The sequence below is a fragment of the Rhopalosiphum padi genome, chromosome 4, assembly GCF_020882245.1.
Source record: "Rhopalosiphum padi isolate XX-2018 chromosome 4, ASM2088224v1, whole genome shotgun sequence".
Lineage (NCBI taxonomy): Eukaryota > Metazoa > Arthropoda > Insecta > Hemiptera > Aphididae > Rhopalosiphum > Rhopalosiphum padi.
The window spans coordinates 25059358-25075386 of NC_083600.1; the positions used below are offsets into that span (position 1 = coordinate 25059358).

Sequence of the window (16029 nt, forward strand, 5' to 3'; positions counted from 1 at the left end):
AACGCCATGTAACTTACTTATACTTCATACTATTTCATAATATTTTTAAAATTTAAATTGTTATTTAAGTATTTTTTTTAGACAAGTTTTTTAAATTATCGCCGATTTCTGGGTACCTAAATGACGTGGGAGATTATAGTTGATATGGAATCTAAATTTTCTTTGAGGTTCTAAATGTCCAATGGGATCCAGTTGACGTACGTGGATCTACTTGTCGCGGGATCTAGGTGATATGTAACCTACAAATTACTTTCCGACATAGTCATATTAATACATTTTGTTAATAGGTCTATACTTTCCGACCCCTGGATTATAGTATATAACCTATAAACCTTGGGTATTAACCATGATTAGAGATAATACTATCTTTAATCTTGGTATTAACCATGAACTTCTAACTATTAACTATTGAATATTAATATAACCTCAAAGATTATGCACATGAAAAATTAAACCAGTAAAAAACTAAAAAGTAGTTGGAAATTTAGAATTTGATACTTTGATAATTGATAGTAAGAGCTGGATGAAATTATGACTTTTCGAGTATAGACTATTGGAAGTTGTAACTTCAAACTTGCCGAATTTGGCGTATTTGGATCTTGCCTCTTTTGGTCATTTGGACATTTTTAGAACAAGAGAAAAAATAATAACCATATTATTTAACATTTAAGTATTTTTATTTTATGAAGTTAAATTTATTGATTAAATTGTATTTTAATTAATTGTAATAAATCATAATTCATTATTCAGAAATTCTGTAAATCATAATGTAAATGTCTTAGTATACAATATTGTTTTTATTATATATCAACAAATACATTTTTACCATTTATTATTTTCTTGTTTGATCAATTGGTCTTTAAAATGAATTCAAAACAACTGAAGTAAGTTATTCAAACAACCATTATTTTTTATACATTTATAAATTAATTCATGTATTATTTTCCTACTTTATTTTTAGTTGCTGGAAACAATTTTATTATAAATTAAATAAATTGAATGTAAACTATGCTGACGAATCAATTGAATCTATGATATATGATAGTTTGGAAGATATGAAAAAAGGAATACTCAAATTTAAATTTCATGCTTCATCAAGATTGGTTTTTTATAAAAATGATAAATCGGATACAGATTACTTATATCCCCTTCTATCCCAATTACTTGTAATAATTATATATTATTTTATTTATCATTGGTTTCAAACTAGTATAATATGGCTATTATTAATATATCTATTTTATTTAGTTTATTAACGAACAAGATGCAAAACTTGTTTACAACAAATACAATGAGTTTGTGTGTCAAAATGAATTGAATACAACTATGACTGAACATGAATTACATAATGTTTGTGTGGATGTATGGAAGTTTTATAATGAAGAAGTATTATTTTTATTTCGTTCCTTAAAATTTATTCTCACTGCAGCAGAAAATCAAAACTGTCATTATTCTGTAAGTATAATCATTATTAACGATCATTAAATAAAGACTACTTTTTAATTTTATTTGATTCTAATAACCTAATTGTTTTGTTTAAATTTTTAGGCTATATGTAAAAAAATTGTTCGTAAACAAAACTGGAAGGAATGGTATATTTCTTTAAGAGAACAACTTTCACATGTTCGTTCATTAACATTTTTTGATACAATCGTTTATAAACCTCTTCAAAAAATAATACACAAGCATCTATTAACATTTATATTAAATCAACAAATTGAAATTTTGCAATTGATAGTGTTAACTTCACTCAGAGTGGATCAAATTACAAAAGATGATTTTAATATTTGGATAACTAATCTTATTGTAAGTATTTAAAAAAAATTGTGTATATTTAAATGTTTAGCATTTTATTTAAACATTGCTTACTTTTAATCAATTATAACTAAAAAAAAAAAAAATTAACAATTAATCATTTTATTCAAAGTTACACTTAACTGGCAATTGGCATAGGTTGATTGTGGTAAACATAAAATATTGAATTTTTTCTGTAATTTAACTCTAAGATTTCATTGCTACAGAATTTTCGGATAATTAATAATATTATGTATTAGTTTATACAAAAATGTACAGTTTAAGATATTAAATCTTCTATTTAAAGGTATTATTTTGAAGTGATCACAAATAGTATCATACCAAAAATATGGAAGTCATTTATACTTTATAGTTGTATCCATATTGTGCGTAAAGACAACAAATATTGGTACCCAATTCCTTTATCAATGACTTTGATTTTGTTTAATTTTCTAATTAAAAATGTAGATCAATAATTCAACTATCCAGGTGTTCTATTTGTTGAATACTTCCGTAACCAAATTTGTAAATTTTGAATAATTAAAAAATATGTATAATATTTTATTTAAAAATATATAAAAAGTAGCTTTACTTTGTTATACTATGTTTTGGGAGCAGTATTTCCGTTTTGAGAAAATTTAGGTAACATGCTAACATCATTCAATTAACATCTTATATCATATATCTCTACCTATATATGACCATAATATGTGTATAAGTATATAGCCATAAAAGTACTATAGAGGCATAGAACTACCATTAAGATAATAAAAGGATCTACATAATTCATTACAAATTTTGACTTATTTAGACTATTAAGATAATACAGGCACATGTGCATCATTGTATTGTAGGTATTACCTAGTGGCTAGTTATTATATAGATTATTTAGTTGTTACACAGTGTAGTATAACATTAGAAATCGAACAAGTGTTATCGTAAGGTTGTATTTAAAGTGGTTTAAACTTTAAATTTTAGTTTTAGTTTTTCAAATTTATTTTGTGTTTAACTATGGAAATAATTACTTCTAATAAAGGAAAAGACAAAGTAACGTTTAAAGACCATATGTTCGTTAAGAAACACGCGGGAAAATAATATTTAACTGATCAAATTTGTATTGTTATTATTTTTACTTTATTTGACTGATCAAATTATGAATCTTACAATTTTTTAAAACTTATAACCTATCCTGACTTTTTTTCCAACTTAAAATACAGCAAAATATCAAAATTTGGTTTTTTGTTCTGTTTACCGTTTAAAATAGGTACTTGTTTATAAGTTATAATTCTTCTTACTCTAATTTTTTTATAATCTAAAAATTTCAAAATCAACTACTTGACAAAACAATGTGTGACTTATTTAAAAACTTTTTAACAAACTATTTTTACTTTTCAAATCCTAGTAATGAAACATTCCTTTTTACTTACAAAAAATTAATCATTTATAAGAAATTGTAAACGAGTGATGCATTATTTTATTTTACTTGGTATTTATAGGATAATAACTTTGGAAAAAATCAAACATTGGAGTATGATTATAATAACTTACAAACTACATATTCTCCTTTTATGAGTCAGATCTCAAGTTTAGAGACATTGCATTCATTACAAATTATTGCATTGTTTTGGGAGTGAGTAATTTGTCATTAATAAACTTTTATTCATAAATTGTTTTTTGGTCTGATTTTGTTTATGTTTATTAAAAAATTTTATCACAGGAGTGAAAATTATATTTGGTCCACTAATATAGAATTCAACGAAGCTGATAAAATTATTCGGATGATCCAGCCTAGTAGTGAATATGGTGTTGTACTTATGGGTTGGACATTACTTCACCTTAAAGGAAAATTTGGAATTAAAGTTCCCCAAAAATTAGAAGTTTATACAGAAGCCATGAGCACATTAAAAATGTGGCCATCATTATTAGGAATTTGTCAATCATCAGCTGTTAAAGTATATAAAAATATTTTTTTAAGTAACAGTAATAATAATTTATTCATTTTTGGTTCTTTATTACTTATATTTAATATATTTTTTTTTATTAATTTTAGGATCATCCAATTATAGACAAGTTAGGAAGAGTCTTATGTGAAAATCTAATCATTGAAAGTATTGAATTGGATGTATTTGAATTGGTTGACTATGATCCAATTATTATTAAACTTCTGTCTTATTTATTAAAAAGAAACCCTAGATTATCAATAGAAACAATAGACAACATAGAAAGTGGTGTTGGTTTATTCATAAAAAAATTTATAGACATGTATCCTGTTAATTTATGCAGTTTATTTGAACTCTTTACTGGTATTATAAAAGGAGCACCGCAAAGTTTAAATAAAGTAATCATTTTATTTTAAAATGTGTTTATTGTTATATTATGATTTATTTTTATTTTTTTAAACTTTTAGGTGTGGAATCTGATGAATAATATTAATTCATTCACTGCTGTTGCTCCACCTGATGGACAATACATTTATGAACAAGAAACAGACACTTTTTTGTTAACTGATAAATATTATGTAAATGACTCAATTTATAGCATTGAAATTCCTAAAAACACTCAATTTATTCTCAATGGAGATATGGTCCGTTTCAATATTAAAGTGCCTTTGTTTTATTTTTTAAGCTCTGCAATTAACAACTTCAGAATGGTAAATTTTTAATTAACATTATTATTATTTTTTTAGTATTTGAATTTATTTATTTATTTTTTAGTGTCGCGATGACGATCGTAAGACTTCCTCCTATATTAGTACAAAACAAATGCTAATCAATTCTATTAAAATTATTCAATCTATTGCATATGTTACAACATCTTTAAATGATGATATTATGGGAACATGTGAAACTCTATTGACACTTGTACCTAGGTATAAGCTTCTAAAATTAATATAATATGTATCCATATATATTTTATTTATATTTATTTTAGTGTATCTTACATTGATTCAAATTATGTGACTGATCCAGAAGTCGTGTCTGAAATATTAAAATTAGCAAGGTATATACTTGTTTACTTCCCTGAACAAACCATGTGTTACTTTAATGCAAATAATTTTTTCCCATTTCTAATGAGTGGTCTTGAAGATTCTGTCGTAAATTTACATCCGTTTTCTCAAAATTCTATTGCATTAATGATTCTGAAATATGGATCAGAAGTTTATCCAGTCCTAACGCAATATGTTAAATTAATCGAGGCTTCTTTAAAAGTATGTTATACTAAAAGCATTTTTCTATTTAGTTTGTTATACATTTTTTATTTTTAAATTATTAATTACAGATTAGGCATGTACTAACATGTCAATGTGCTACTGCTGGTGTGATGTTTGTGTTCAAGACTATTATGCCATTGTTAGCTGTATCAGATTTTTTTATAGGCTCCAAAGAAAAAATGGATTTAGGTTGGGCATGTATGCGCTTAATGTTTGTTATTTCTGTGTTAGAACCAGAATCCGAAGAAGAAAATTCAATGATGGTTATAAAAAAAGTATTGGACTTATGTTTACCTTATAGTCCAACATCAATTGCTTCATTAATGATTCTAAACATAGCTTCTATAGGTAAAATTATATTTGTTTAATATAACAATTATTTCATTAATATATTATGCTTGTTTATGGAAAATTTGACGAGCTTAAATATTCCATAATTACTGTGTTTCAAAAAATAAAATTATTGTTTTACTAATTTTAGGAGAAAATGATTTTATTAATATAATGCACAATTACCACAGTTGGACAAGTGGAGTTGGAAAGAGAAATATACAATGTTTAATATTTGCATTGTCCTTATTAAATTATATTATAGATATCAAGTCACTTGTAAGTTTATCAATTATATTAAATTTGTATTTAATTATATATTTATTTTTAACATTTCAGTCATTAGTTAAACAAGGAACAAATACTGCATTATTTGATCCTGAAAGAAGACTTGCAGTTTTGTTATCATATCGTTTGACTGTATTTCATAACAAATTAAGCACATTATCTCTTACTATTCTTGGAACACTTGCAGAAGTGAGTAAAATAAACATTAATTATTCTAAATATTATTTTATGTATTAATTACTTTGTGCAGAAACGATTTGTCTCCTTCAGCCTTTCAATGGGTTTTGACAATGACAAAATAGCACGAAAAGAAATGGTATCTTATTTAAAATTGCATAGACTACATTCTAATAATATTGTACGTATATTATAAAATTATGTTTAAGTTCACGTATATATTTTAAAAATATTTTTTCTTATTATATAGGTAAAAATGTTAAAATTCTTACATAATGCTATTGCTTATCAATGTAAGATGTTTGAGATTATTTTAAATGTAGAGTTACTTGAAAATTGTATTAAAGATAAGAAACAAATTGAATATAATGATGATAGTATATTATGGTTCATTGAAGTTGAACTCGAGACTGATGTAAGTCAAATTTTACTTCTTATTTTTATGTCAATATTGTTATTTTTTACTCAATAAATTAATTTGGTTACTTTAGAATGGGTTTTAGTTTTAATATTCCATTATTTAAATTTAAAAGAAAAATTTAATTCTATCATACTAACTAATTAGGCTAATTTAGCTTTGAATAAATTTATAACTCAAGTTTGTATTCAATATTTTATGTTATTTATTTAGGATTTTAAACAAGAACAAGAAAATAACATTTATCTTGAAACCTTGGGAATTATTCATACTTTGTGGTATAATAGATTTAATTTAGCTATGCATTACTTACAACAAAACAACAATTTTTGGAAGTTAATATTTAAACCACTTTTTCATAATAAGTAAGTATTATAATAATTTATTATTATTTATTATTTATTTTATTCTATGGTAATTTAAATATTTTAATTTTACCAGGTTCCTTGTATGTTTAGTTTTTTTTTTATTTATTCCTTAACCGTTGATCATAAATTCTATAAACATATAATTTTAGTATTTATAATCAATGTAATAACATAAAATAACATAAATATATTATATGAAATTTATTTTTATAAAACACAAATTTTGTCACCTCGAAAATATTGAAATATTTATTAGTTATACCGCCAACCACCACTTTTCTCCGTCTTTCACTGTAGCTAAACTTCACTATTGTGTATGTACAACACAGTAAGTCTTTTATACTTTGTTTACTCCATTGTTGTATTGTAATAGTTTTTTGCTCTCCTGTATCTATTTGGTATCTTTTCCAATTACTTAAATCTTGCACCACCATATGTGTCCTGCTCAACTTATCATTTTGCTTTTCATTGTTATGTTTGAATCATTTTACATGTTGATAATTTTTTCATTTTTTTCTATTCATATTTTACTGTGTTTTAATTCTTTTTTTGGGCCTAATATTTATCGTAATACCTTCTTTTCATATCTCGTTAAGCTTTTTTGATCTGTTTTTGTTGTAGTCCACATTTTACATAAATAGAGAGCTATTATGTATATCATTACTTTGTATGAAGTCATTTTAAATCTGATTTTTATTAGTTTGAATTTTAAAATTGTTAACAAAGCAAAGGAACATTTATTGACTGAATTATTTCTGTTTAAATTTCTTTATTTTATTACCCGAGAAATTTTTTTCAATTTCTCAAGATTAAAATATTCTACTATTTCGAATCCCATATCTCTTTCCTTTAGGCTATATATTTTTGTGATAGTATCATTTATTTTGTTTTTTTTAGTTTATGGCTAAACCTATTTGTTTTTTCTTTAATAAGAGCTTTTGCTATTGCCGGGTGTCCCTTTGATTTCTGATGATATCTGAATGTGCAGCTGTTTTATTGATTTTGAATATTGATGCTTGACTCCTACACCGGTATTTATCACATTTTTAATTTTTTCATTTAGTGCAATATTAAAGAGAATTGGCAACTGTGCATCTCCTCTTTTTAGTTCATTATTAATGATAAATTTTCTTGACAGTTGACCATTGAATTTGACCATACATCTAGAATATAGGGCGTATATTATTATCATCTTCATGAGCAGGGCTCGTAAGTTCATGCACTAAAAAATGCATAAATTAGCATGCATTCATGCTCTAAACATTGGCAAAATATGCGTGTATAACAAAAAATACATGCAAATGCATGAACTTACAAGCCCTGCTCATGAGCTTTACTTGGTTTACCAAGTTTCTTTAAGTCTCTCCACAGGCTTTCGGAAAATTTAGTCATAGTCTGTTTTTATCGATAAATAGCAGGAATAATTTTTGATTATATTTATAGTATTCTCCATAATTTGCTTGACAAAATAGAATTTATTTTCCTTTTTTTAAAACCTCTGCTATTTTCTAGCGCTTTCATCTCCATAAGGCTTGAGTTTATTGAAAATAACTTAATAATAGTTTATAATTATATGATATAACCAGTAATGAGATACCACTACAGTTCATAATGTCTCCTTTTTTTATAAATTGGACATAACCTTGTTACATCTCAGGCATTGAATCAAGTACTTTCTCTTCTTTCCATGCTTTTCTAAAAACTTTTTCTAATTTGTTTGGTCACTATTTTTCTGACATTTTTTAAGTAGTTCAGATATTATACTGTCTTATCCAGGTGCATTACCATTTTTTAGCGTATAAATAACCTAACCTACCATTCTTCTATTGTTGGTTTAATTACCTGTTACCCTACTGTTACGTAGATTTTTCTTGTTTTGATCCTAAGAACATTTTTCAAACATTAATCTGCATTTTTCAGCTATATCACTTATCTATAATTAGTGAACCCCTTCTGACTTTTTCAGTATAACCACTTTCGGTTTATATCCATTTGTTTTCTTGTGTGAGATTTTTATGTTTTATTTAAATATGTTAACTATGTACTATGTACAATTTTTTTCCTATAGTCTTTTTTCAGATCTTATATTTTTTACTTGTCATTGTTTGATTGTCAAAGCTTTTCAATTTATTTTCATTAAGGTTTTTTATTAAAGTCGTTTTATAAACTATCCTGTTCTTCAATTGCTATTCTACACCTATTGAACTATTTAATTATGTTTCTTCTTTCCTTTTGATGCTCTTAAGTATCTTGACTTTTACTATGAACCCAACTACTATTTTGTGTCCTTGTGATCCTCTATAAAACAGGGTCACTTTCACTGTTTTAAGGTTGCCTAATCTTTAAGTTTATGCTTATTATTTATGAATTATTTTTGATTTCTTACTTGTACAAATTATTCATAGAATGATACCAGAAATAAATTCAGAAGTATTTTCTATTTTGTCACTTCAAGCCCATTATTGCCCAATTGAAAGTAATAAAGAATTTGCAGAACAATTGGATATTTTTTTGAAAACAAGATTAAACAGCATGTTAAAAGTTAGTAATTTATCTTTAAATTTTGCTAAAATTATCTTAAATTATTATACCTTGTTTAATGGATCAACTATATATTAAATTTTTATTGCTTAATTTGATTTCAGGGATTTTTAAAATTTTTTGAAGACAATAATGATTCTTTAATTGATATTAAACGAAAGTTAATTTACTCATGGAAGTTTTTTACACTTCTGATTTTAAAACACCGTGATTCTGCTGTTAACGATAAACATCTAGTAGTTGATAATATTTTAAAATTATTTATAATTGAGTTGAAGAGCAATGATATAAGTTCGATTGTTAGTTTGGGAGAATCTTTATTGATCATGTTGCAAATGTGGAAGAAGTAAGTGTTATATTTTTGAGATTCTAATATTGTTAGGGAATTATTTAGTTATAATTTTATTAAGTAATGTAACTAAGAAAAAGAGTTATAATCTTAAATCTTGACAAATCTAATTCATAAAAATAATAATTATTTTAAATGTTATGTTATCATATTTTGCAGTACTATATAGACAGTATACAGAATTTCAATACTGTTAAAAAAAATATTTATAGAAAAAAGTATAAGTTATGTGTTAACTTTCTATCAATACTATTTTTAAATGTACTTTTACATTTTTATTATAACATTTCTCTTTATTTTTTTTTTATTATAGGAACTGTATTATAAATTCTGAATCAACTATTAATGATGTACAAACAATATTAAAACTACTTAATGATAATGAATCGTTAGCAAAAAGTCATACATCAAAAACTATAGTATTGATTGTGGTAAATGAGATCGCAAATATTATATTTTTGAATGATGCAGCTTTAACTGAAAATGTTCATAAAGGTTTTTATTATAAATATTTATTTTTATTTTTACATTTTTTAAAATTACTGTTCTTTTTTTTAATATAGATGTTTTTAGTAATGAAATGTACAGCACTATTTGTGAACTTGCTAAAAATGAATTGGAAAATATTAATGAAACCGACCATGAATATCGATCTATTGTTACCAATATAAAACTAACTAATTCATTATTTTATAAGATCATACCTGTAATTACTAGATCATCTACCAATTGGCGTCAATCATATCTTTTAACAAATACTATTTGCCAAATGCTTAAATTTGTGGATAAATCTAATAAAGTATATTTATTTATAGTAGCTCTCTATTACTTTTTTTTTATTATTACTGTATAATAGAAATTTTTTAATTGTTTATTCAGGAAAATCAAATTAATTCCGTGACTGTAGAAGTGACTGATTTTCTTTTGTATTTATCATCATTTAAGCAATTCCATTCACAATTTGGTACTCAGCCATATATCATAAAACACTTATGTACTGTATTGTCTGCAAAATTTGTAAGTTAAACATGTAAACTTGTTTTTCAGAAAATATCTTATCTTTTTTTGTTTAGAGTGAATTTGATATTAAATTTGACGATCCAAAACGGTTATGTGTCTACAAAAATTATTTTAAAATGCTTGTAAACTTCTTAAATATGTGTGACCATTGTGTAAAAAGAGAAGTAATACAACAATTAACTTCAATTTTTTTGGATTTATCAATAATTTTAAATTTTGTAAGTATTAAATAAATTAATATAATAATAATAATTTTATACATTTTAAAATGAAAAAACTAACATTTGTTTTTACTTATCAGCCAAAGAATATGAAACTAACAACTCCTCATTTAAACCTGGTACAAACAGTTATTAAATTGATGAATATAATTGTCTCCAAAGAATATTATTATCATTGGCAGTCAGTTGGTGGTTCGTGTTATATTGCACTAGAAAAAATTATTGTAAGTAACTTATTATTGTGTTGTTTTATGCCTTTTCATTGACAAAAAAATAATGAATTTAGATAAGTATTTGGGATTGTGCTTATGGTTCATATTTACAATTGAATGATCCAGATGCTTTAATCATGAGTATGTTCAAAAATGAAAAAGTTCAATTAAATTTACCTGGTTGGAAAACTAGAGGAGATTTATTTACAGAAAAAGATTTACTGACAATTAATACAACAAGAAAAATGTAAGAATATACATTACTTAATCATGCCTATAATTATTTATATATTTTATAATATACTTATTTTAATAATAACAATTTTATTATTGATATTTTTCAGACTTTTTGAAATGTTGTATTCTTGCAATTCAATTCTTGTCCGAATCATGATACCTCCATATGAAATTGTATCATTACTTCAATTGGGTATAAGTGATGCGAGTGTATTCAAGAATATTGTTAGCAAAGAAATAATTATTGATAAAAGGTTCAGTACTTTCTTTACTGTTGATGGACTAATTGAAATGATTGTATTTCTGTCTGACAAAATAACTAGGGTGAGTCAAAATTAATTTTTATTTGATAATAGTTATTTAGAATTTAACAAAAACAATATTTTGATAACAATTTAGCATGGAGCTGTTTCCACATCATTGATATCAGCACTCAATGAAAGATATGTATTAGATGTAGATTTGGCCAGTTTAAATGATGCCTTAGAACTATGTGTATATACATTCACCAGTCAACTTTTAATGAAAGTATCACAGAACAGTGATAACAACCAACAATTATGTGAAATTGCTGAGGTTGCAAAAAATATGGTAACTTTTAATTATTATTATTATTATAAATGTTATTTAACAAGATACCAAGGCAAAAAAAATTACAAATAAGGTGAAATTTTTATAATACATTTTGATCAAATTTAATACGCCAATTAGTATATCATTCAGACATCAAATTGAAAGAACTTTTAAATTCTCAAAGACAGTGACAAGAATTTTTTTATTTGTAGAATAATTTTATCATCCAAATTATTCGTTATATGTTATATTAGGATTTAGGTTGGTCAGATGTGCATATATAGAGAGAATGTTAGAGTATCCATTAGTATTTCATCTAATATAAACTATGGTGCCCAGCACTTAGAATTTAAAATGGCATTTCTTAAGTACTATGTGTACATTGATCCAAAAGAAGTACTTCAAAATCAATGAATAAGAGCTTTGTAAATTCATTGATCATACATCAGTATCAAATACCACATCTTGCATTATTTTTTCCATGCTTATCTTTTGACCATTCACTTCCACTATCTTTTAAATGCCTACAGATAAACAGAACTGTATAAAAATAATATTATAGTAACAGAAATAACAAGACATCAAGAGAGCTTTATACTTTATAAATTAAACTTTATTATAAATCACTTTTCAATAAAAAGGAGATTGAATTGACTAGTTTAACTTAAAATTATAAATCATATATGCTAAATTAAATTCCAATGTTCTTAGTTTAGTTTTTATAAAAATTATTTTTATTTTTTTTTTTTTTAGAGTTTGCTTCTCTATAGAACAATAAGTAAAGATGTTGAAGATAAGAGGATAACATCCTTTGATATCAGATCTCAACAATCAAATGGAGATGGTACAGAAGATTTATTAATTGGTTTTATGAAATTACTTGAATTTATTAAAGATATCCACAGGTTATTTTATATATAATTTTAAAATTTCCTTTCAAATAAAATAACATTATTTTTTATTAATTTTTAGGAGTTCTACAACTTCAACCAAAAAAGATTTATCAATTGCTGGATATTCAATTTTAAGATGAATAAATCTCTCTAATAAGTACAATTTATACCAAGACTGATAGTAAATATCATTAATTTATTACCATTGTTTATATATATATCATATTTTGTAACAATATAAAAAAATTTTTCAGTATTCATAGCTTTTCATTTATTTATTTTTTTATTTTTACTTTGATAGTACAAACAAAAGGGTAATCAATACATTGAATAATTTAAAAATATCCTAAGATTTTTTTTTTTTGTAGAGCTTAAAATACATCAATGACTTGGCCATTAATATATAATATGTACTTTTAAGTTATTTACATTGGGTTAGGTTTGTTACAATTTTTTTTTTTTTTTTTTTAATTAAATTAAATTAAATTAAATTGTACAATTCATCTTTTTTTTAAAAAATAGGATCATGTTTTTTATATCTTGTTAGTTTGGTCCTAAGGCATGACAAATTTGTTCAGAAATGTGGAATTTCTCTTTGATCTTTTTTTTTGTTTTGTAAATAAACTCTTTTATTTATACATTTTTAGTTTTTTTTTTATAAATACCAATGAAAAACACTTTGATTGGTTAAACTTAAAAATTGATACAAGGTTCTTCATAAATAATTCATACTGGATACAAAAAATAAAAAACAATTTTTTTATAGATATTTTATGTTTAAATTAAGACAAAATTTGATATTTAAATGAAGAATGATGATGTTATATTATAAGTAATATTGTTTATCATGACGTATTGTATTGTATTTTGTTATTTAAAAATATTTTTTGCGGAAATTGAAACTTACATCCTATATTCTATTTTATACCTACAAACTACAAATATTGATATTTTTATAACATTTAGATTTTAGATTAATTTTATTTTTAATTTTACACCACAAACCTATTCACACCGTTCTTTCCTTTCTCCACAGCAATTATTGGAGATATATGTCTTTGAGGGCCAATCGGCTATCCTCCTCATTAAATACTTCCTAAATTAACTTGGTAAATACATTTAATTATGTTAATACGTTATAATTTATAATTCTACCCCTTTAAGTTATAATATATTCCTCCCTTTTTAAAATATGTAATTCAGAGTATTAATCTTAGAAACTTGAAATATTTCACTTCCCATCGTTACTTAAATTATAATTTTCTATACTCAATAGTAAATAACATTTTTAAATTATTGATGCTAAGTTATTATTTATATGTATTTGAATATTTTGAATTTTTGATTTAATTTTCTTTAGTTACTTTTAAAGTGCTTACAATAATGTTAATTGTTAGGGTTTTTAATTTGATTTTTTAGCGGATTTCCCCCCTCACGATTTGTTTTTCTAGATTTTCGACTGGTAGAGTCAGAAAAGAGATTATAATTATTATTCTGTGGTAATAAAGCTGATAAAAATGAAATACATTTGATAAAGTGATTCTCCATCACATGGTCTTAGAAGATGGGTATATATTGTTCAGTAATATAACCACGGACGTCCGTGGATATAACTAAGGCACTATACTAGTGCTCTAACCTAACCGGAGTTAATATACATGTATATATATTATCTATGCGTATAACATGATAATCATATAGGGTTGCCAACTTCAAATTAGGAAAATACCGGCCCAAAGCCCAAGGTACAAAAAAAAGGTCATAATTTTCTTATTACTAATTCGGCTTTAACCGTATCCACCCCTTAACAATTACGTTCGTTTGTCCACTAACTATTATTATAATTATTCACGTGTCATCAAAAAAATTGTTTAAATTAAATCCATTCTTTTATTTGTAGATAATAAATATTAACAAAATAACAATGCTTTTGTTGATAAAAAATTAAAAATAATAAGTAAATTGAATACAGTTGGTAATGTTTTGTAATAAGTTAAACTAATATAATAACATTGCTTTTGTTATTTTAAATAATATAAAAATGAAAATAGCTTGGAAAATAGTATTATATTAAATATTGTAGAAATTATTTCTTAAACTTGTACTTCGTACACAGTCTCGCTGCAGCTAGCAAATCTGTTTGGTCCTTAACAAAGTCAAAAAATTCAGAACACGAGAACAGAAGATTATTTTGGATAACGAGTTCTGCTTTTACCGTATCAACACCAAGCCTGTTTCTTTCTTCTGTCCATAAACCATTCATATGACTGAATATTCGTTCGACAAAAGCATTACTACATGGTACTGAATATACATATCTCACAATGCTTTTTAAATTTGGAACTTCCACAGATGACATTTGGAAAAATTTTATCCATTTTTCAGAGCTAGTTAACTCACAATTATTAAGCACGTTATCTGGCATTAATTTTAATAAATTAATTTCATCGTAAAGTTCATTTTCATTCACTTGAATTCCAATACATTTTGCTAGAATTGATAACTCCATTATACTTGGTATTTTATTATGTAATTTTAAACACGTAAATAATTTGAACGGAGAACTTTCAAAATTAAACCACTTTTCAAGATAATCAATAGCCCGTTGATAAGTAAGAAGTGCACTCGTCTTAAATTCATTTTTCTCAGTTAATGTTAGACCATTTAATGTAGTTGTAACAGTTATTCCAAAAAACTCGTCATTTTTACGATTTGAGATTTGATTTCTCAAGTCATTCATTATATCAAATACATCAGTTGCATTTAAATTTTTTTTCTCTAACATCAATATAGACTTTTGAAATACTGATAAAATGTGGTGAACAAACCAGATATAGCATTCACTGAGGGTTAGCTGCTTTGAAAGTCCATCAACTTGGTCTTTAATAAATTTCCAAATTATTCTATCACAATTATTTTTACCTTTTTTTAAAAAATATATTTTAATCGCACTCCAATTTAGAATTAAACGATCGACAGCCGTATATAAACTGAGCCACCTGACGGAAATATGACGTAATACGTTATGAAAATCTTGTTGAACAAATTCAAAACAGTCCTTAAGTTCCGTTATTCTTTTAGCACTAATAGAAAACTCATTAAAAACTTTTATTACTAATGTTTCAACGTCATATTTTAACAATTTTAGACTATGCTTAGCTGTATTATGCAGTACATGACAATTACAATTAGCTTTTATTATGGATGGTTTTTTTTTTAACAATTTTTCGTAAACAGAACAATTTTTGCCATAATTCACTGAAGCGTTATCTGCTCCAAAAGCCGTGATATTTTGAATATCTAAGCCAAAATTTTCAATAGCACGTAAAATAGTGTTAAAAATTGATTCAGAAGTTTCATCGGGTTCTTCATAAAAATCCAAAAGATAATCTTTAGC

At 24.7% G+C, this 16029-nt stretch overlaps 1 protein-coding gene across 1 annotated transcript; it reads left to right on the top strand.

Moving 5' to 3' along the window:
- Positions 1–449: 449 nt before the first annotated feature.
- LOC132929461 (nucleoporin NUP188-like) lies at positions 450–12888 on the top strand. Its single transcript, XM_060994825.1, has 28 exons — positions 450–884; positions 962–1166; positions 1249–1455; positions 1549–1806; positions 3291–3424; positions 3512–3746; positions 3845–4132; positions 4202–4444; positions 4509–4663; positions 4726–5002; positions 5074–5353; positions 5487–5614; positions 5675–5812; positions 5874–5981; positions 6051–6215; positions 6432–6583; positions 8992–9127; positions 9232–9473; positions 9790–9971; positions 10040–10275; positions 10356–10493; positions 10550–10714; positions 10798–10941; positions 11004–11176; positions 11274–11490; positions 11566–11757; positions 12493–12644; positions 12712–12888. The coding sequence occupies exons 1-28, from the start codon at positions 865–867 to the stop codon at positions 12770–12772; spliced, it is 5031 nt and encodes a 1676-aa protein (XP_060850808.1). The 5' UTR covers positions 450–864; the 3' UTR covers positions 12773–12888.
- Positions 12889–16029: the final 3141 nt, after the last annotated feature.